The sequence below is a fragment of the Palaemon carinicauda genome, chromosome 37 (assembly GCF_036898095.1).
Source record: "Palaemon carinicauda isolate YSFRI2023 chromosome 37, ASM3689809v2, whole genome shotgun sequence".
NCBI classification, from domain to species: domain Eukaryota; kingdom Metazoa; phylum Arthropoda; class Malacostraca; order Decapoda; family Palaemonidae; genus Palaemon; species Palaemon carinicauda.
In genome coordinates this window covers 10433493-10439524 of record NC_090761.1, presented here as the reverse complement: position 1 = coordinate 10439524, position 6032 = coordinate 10433493, and the positions used below count along the sequence as shown (strand labels likewise).

General features: G+C 35.5%; 1 protein-coding gene across 1 annotated transcript; it reads left to right on the top strand.

The window, feature by feature from the left end:
* The first annotated feature begins 3348 nt into the window (after nucleotides 1–3348).
* On the top strand, nucleotides 3349–5560 carry LOC137629195 (nascent polypeptide-associated complex subunit alpha, muscle-specific form-like). The gene is made up of 2 exons (XM_068360457.1): nucleotides 3349–3710; nucleotides 3886–5560. The coding sequence occupies exons 1-2, from the start codon at nucleotides 3349–3351 to the stop codon at nucleotides 5558–5560; spliced, it is 2037 nt and encodes a 678-aa protein (XP_068216558.1).
* Nucleotides 5561–6032: the final 472 nt, after the last annotated feature.

The window sequence follows — 6032 nt, the reverse complement described above, 5'->3', positions numbered from 1 at the left end:
TCAAGGTCGCAATATAAGAAACAAAGGTCATAGTCACTTGGTAAGAAATTTCGTTCTCATTACATATTTAGTTTGTACTTATTTTTGGCCCACGTTTTTCATCCTATGTAAATCATCTAGTTTATTAATATTATTATATCCATTGCCTCCCCCCCACCCCGCTTCTCACGTAGGGAGAACGCCGACATCATTCTACGGACCGCTATTATTATTATTATTATTATTATTATTATTATTATTATTATTATTAAATGCTAAGCTACACCCCTAGTTGGAAAAGCAGGATGTTATAAGCCCAGGGGCCCTAACGGGGAAAATAGTCCAGAGAGGAAAGGAAACGAGGAAAAATAAAATATTTTAAGAATATTAACATTAAAATAAATGTTTCCTAAATAAACTATAAAAACTTTAACGAAACAAGAGGAAGAGAAAATATCATTGAACATATGAAGCATAAAAAAGATACCAATTTTTGGTCATTTTGAGATGAAAAGGAAAACTAGAACAAATCTTTGAACAACTAATATAATAAAAATAAATGAAAAATAAAAATTAAGACAAAAACGAGAAAAGTAAAACTAGAAAAAACTGGATGAACAACTAATAAAATAAAAACAAATAAAAAATAAGAAAAATACGAGAAATGGAAATCGAAAAAAGGGATGAACTACTAATAAAATAAAAACAAATGATATATCAAAAATGAAAAAAAAAATGACAAAACGAAACATTTATAATGAAAAAGATATGACCCAAGACCCATCATCTCTACATCGAAATAATGAAATTTTAAGGAAAAACAGGAAAATGGAGGTGATTGAACAGACATGATCTTCTAACCGTAATGGAAAATAAAAAGATAGAAAAACATTCAATCGAAAAAGGCATGACTAGACTCTTATCATCCTCAGGCATAGAAAAAAAATAGTAGATGAAAAGAGATGACTTGGATCCTTAAAAAGAGAGAGAGAGAGAGAGAGAGAGAGAGAGAGAGAGAGAGAGGCTGCATTTGAGGTTGACAGTCCACAGCACATAATGGAAGGGACATATACCACAGGGAAATCGGGAGACATCGCCAGTAAAATTCACAATAGATAAGCTTAAACTTAACAGGTGCTAAGACAGAGTGAATGTAAATACAAATTCAATATATGTTTATCCACTATTATTATTATTATTATTATTATTATTATTATTATTATTATTATTATTATTATTATTATCATTAGCTAAGCTATAACACCAGTTGGAAAAGCAGGATTCTAAATTCTATAAGACCAAGGGTCTCAACAGGGATAAATGCCCAGTGAGGAATGGGAATAAGGAAATAAACTAAAAGTAAAGTAATGAACAATTAGAATAAAATATTCTAAGAACAGTAACAACATTAAAATAAATCTTTCATGTATATATATATATATATATATATATGTATATATATATATATATATATACATATATATATATACACACACATATACTGTACATATATGTAATATATACATATATATAAATATATATATATATATATGTGTGTGTGTGTGTGTGTGTTTGTGTACTATAAAAACTTATTAAAAACAAGAGGAAGAGAAACAAAATAGATGTGTCCGTGTGTACCAGATTTCCAGCTGTGGGTGGGTACATGTGTAATCAAATTATATATAAATTTCATAAAGGTACCAGCTCCAATTGGTGACATTTATAGAGGAAAACCCTGACCAATATCAAAAGATTCTCCTTGGAATAGATTTCGACTCTCGGGACCCTAGCACCTACGTGATGGGAATAACAGTGCAAGTCAGTAACTTAATATAGTCTTCAAACTTTCTGAGTTGTGACTGTATAGTTACTAAATTTAGCTTTGAAAGTGTAAAAACTTTCAAAGCTAAATTTCACTGTAGATGAAAAAAAAAAAAAACTATAGATAAAACCAACATCTAAAATAAAATCTTAGTAATGTTTTGGTATGACAAGTCTACACTGCAACTATAGTCAATTCTTTTTAGTGAGGCAGATTTGCAGACTCGCAGGGGTACGCTTTTAGCTCGGAAAAGTTTCCTGATCACTGATTGATTGCACAAGATAATTCTAACCAATCAGATAGCAGAAAACTTTTCCGAGCTAAAAGGGCAACGCGGCGAGTCGGTGCAAATGCGCCTCATTAAAAAAAATGAGTATAGTTTTACGACATCCCTGCAAAAAGAATTTATCCGTCAATAATTGAGAATTAGAATAATCCTCTGGTCTGTTTTACTACCAGATCTGGGAGTCACATAATTTTACAAATTATTATTATTATTAATATTATTATTATTATTATTAATACGACTTGCTAAGCTACAACCTGAGTTGGAGAAGCAGGATGCTAAAAGCCCAAGGGCTCCAAGAGGAAAAATAGCCCAGCGAGGGTGGGAAACAAGGAAAGAAACAAGAGAATTAATTAACGATAAAATAAAATACCATAAGAACAGCAACAACACCAAAATATATCTTTCATATATAAACTATAAAAACTTAAAAAACAAGAAAGAGAGAAATAAGATGGAATAGTGTGTCCGAGTGTACCCTCAAGCAAGAGAACGCTACCCCCAAAACAGTGGAAGATCATGGTACACACGCTACGGCACTACCCAAGACTAGAGAACAATGGTTTGATTTTGGAGTGTCCTTCTCCTAGAGGAGCTGCTTATCTTAGCTAAAGTCTCTCTTCTAAAAGAGGAAACTAGCCCCTCAACTATTACAGTGCAGTAGTTAACCCCTTGAGTTGAGAAAAATTGTTTGTTAATCTCAGTGTTGTCAGGTGAATGGAGACAGAGGAGAATGTGGAAAGAATAGGTCACACTATTCACCAACCTACAAGCATTTATCTGAAAGTTAACCGAGTTATACGACCGGAAATTCATGATAATATCATATTTTCTTTTATAATTAAACTGATGCTCTCAATTTAAATACTGAAGGCCATTTTAAAACTAAATTTGACCTTACATAAAAAGGTATGGTCCCAGAATTACTCGTCCTCACAAACTACACAGCATATTTTATAATTTCTGAATTAGAACCTAGAATTATTCTTAGAGAATACAATTACACAATTTTCTCTTTTTCCGGACTAAATTTGACAAATACATCCACCGCAAACTGCACAGAATATATTGTAATTTCTAAATTAACATCTAGAATTATTTTAAGAGTACAAGTACATACTTTTCTCTCTTTTTAGACTAAATTTGACAAATACATCCACCGCAAACTGCATAGCATATTCTATAATTTCTAAATTAACATCTAGAATTATTCTAGAGTACAATTACATACTTTTCTCTCTTTTTAGACTAAATTTGACAAATGCATCCACCTTGTAGAAAAAGGTATGGTCCCCAGGAATACTCGTCCCCAAAAACTACCCAGAAATACTCGTCCCCAAAAACTACCCAAATATACTCGTCCTCAAAAACTACCCAGAAATACTCGTCCCCAAAAACTACCCAGAAATACTCGTCCTCAAAAACTACCGAGAAATACTCGTCCCAAAAAACTACCGAGAAATACTCGTCCCAAAAAACTACCAAGAAATACTCGTCCCCGAAAACTACCGAGAAATACTCGTCCCAAAAAACTACCGAGAAATACTCGTCCCCAAAAACTACCGAGAAATACTCGTCCCCAAAAACTACCCAGAAATACTCGTCCCCAAACACTACCCAGAAGTACTCGTCCCCAGAAAACTACCCAGAAATACTCGTCCCCAGAAACTACACAGAAATACTCGTCCCAAAAAACTACACAAATACTCGTCCCCAAAAACTACACAGAAATGCTCGTCCCCAAAAACTACCCAGAAATACTCGTCCCCAAAAACTACCCAGAAATACTCGTCCCCAGAAACTACCCAAAAATACCCATCCCAAAAAACTACCCAGATATACTTGTCCCCAAAAACTACCCAGATATACTCGTCCCAAAAAACTACCCAGAAATACTCGTCCCCAAAAACTACCCAGAAATACTCGTCCCCATAAACTACCCAGATATATTCGTCCCCAAAAACTACCCAGATATATTCGTCCCAAAAGACTACCCAGAAATACTCGTCCCCAAAAACTACCCAGAAATACTCGTCCCCATAAACTACCCAAATATACTCGTCTCCAAAAACTACCCAGATACTCTCGTCCCAAAAAACTACCCAGAAATACTCGTCCTCAAAAACTACACAGAAATACTCGTCCCCAAAAACTACACAAAAATACTCGTCCCCAAAAACTACCCAGAAATACTCGTCCCCATAAACTACCCAGATATACTCGTCCCCAAAAACTACCCAGATACTCTCGTCCCAAAAAACTACCCAGAAATACTCGTCCCCAAAAACTACACAGAAATACTAGTCCCCAAAAACTACCCAGAAATACTCGCCCCCAAAACTACCCAGAAATACTCGTCCCCAGAAATTACACAAACACTCGTCCCCCAAAAACTACCCAAAAATACTCGTCCCCAAAAACTACCCAGAAATACTCGTCCCCAAAAACTACCCAGAAATACTAGTCCCCAAAAACTACCCAGATACTCTCGTCCCAAAAAACTACCCAGATACTCTCGTCCCAAAAAACTACCCAGAAATACTCGTCCTCAAAAACTACCCAGAAATACTCGTCCCCATAAACTACCCAGATACTCTCGTCCCAAAAAACTACCCAGATACTCTCGTCCCAAAAAACTACCCAGAAATACTCGTCCTCAAAAACTACACAGAAATACTCGTCCCCAAAACTACCCAGAAATACTCGCCCCCAAAACTACCCAGAAATACTCGTCCCCAGAAACTACACAAACACTCGTCCCCCAAAAACTACCCAAAAATACTCGTCCCCAAAAACTACCCAGAAATACTCGTCCCCAAACACTACCCAAAAATACTCGTCCCCAAAACACTTCCCAGAAATACTCGTCCCCAGAAACTACCCAGATATACTCGTCCCAAAAAACTACCCAGAAATACTCGTCCCCAGAAACTACCCAAAAATACCCATCCCAAAAACTACCCAGATACTCTCGTCCCAAAACACTTCCCAGAAATACTTGTCCCCAAAAACTACCCAGATACTCTCGTCCCAAAACACTTCCCAGAAATACTTGTCCCCAGAAACTACCCAGAAATACTCGTCCCCAAAAACTACCCAAAAATACTCGTCCAAAAAAACTACCCAGAAATACTCGTCCCCAAAAACTACACAGAAATACTCGTCCCCAAAAACTACCCAGAAATACTAGTCCCCAAAAACTACACAGAAATACTCGTCCCCAAAAAACAACCCAGAAATACTCGTCCAAAAAAACTACCCAGAAATACTGTCCCCAAAAACTACCAAGAAATACTCGTCCCCATAAACTACCGAGAAATACTCGTTCCCAAAAACTACCGAGAAATGCTCGTCCCCAAAAACTACCAAGAAATACTCGTCCCCAGAAACTACACAGATATACTCGTCTCCAAAAACTACCCAGAAATACTCGTCCCCAAAAACTACACAGCTTTAGTCAGGGTGTCGTTTAAGTGACTCACGTAAATAGACTTCTCTGAAAGTGTGAAGAAAAAAATGGAAACAAATATTCACGAACACCTGCTAAGTCTTTTATGTCTTTCTTCTCGACCGGAGAGGAAAACTAAAAAAACAACTCCTTTTCTTTCATCCTTCTTCATTCGATTTCTTATTTCTTTAGGATATAAAAAATACTATTAATTTTAAACCAGCTTCTTTCTTACATACTTCTTCATTTCATTTTTTATATGTTTTGGATATAAAAATATTAGTAATTTTAAAAAACTTCTTTCTTACATTCTTTTTCATTTTATTTTCATTATATTTGAGATATAAAAATGGTATTTCTTTAAAAGGTTTAAAGGGCGCTCATGAATGGTAGAGGCAAGGGACAGTGACATTGCCATATCAAGAAGAACAATGTCCTAGAGACTGACCATATATATTATATGATTAGCGCCCAAGCCCCTTCTCATCCAAGCTAGG

Bases quoted from the DNA above. Each gene is read 5' to 3' on its own strand.
- LOC137629195 (XM_068360457.1), top strand. From the start codon at position 3,349: ATGCATCCACCTTGTAGAAAAAGGTATGGTCCCCAGGAATACTCGTCC. The intron at 3,711-3,885 runs GTACTCGTCCCC...ACTCGTCCCCAG, and splicing joins TCCCCAAACACTACCCAGAA to AAACTACCCAAAAATACCCA.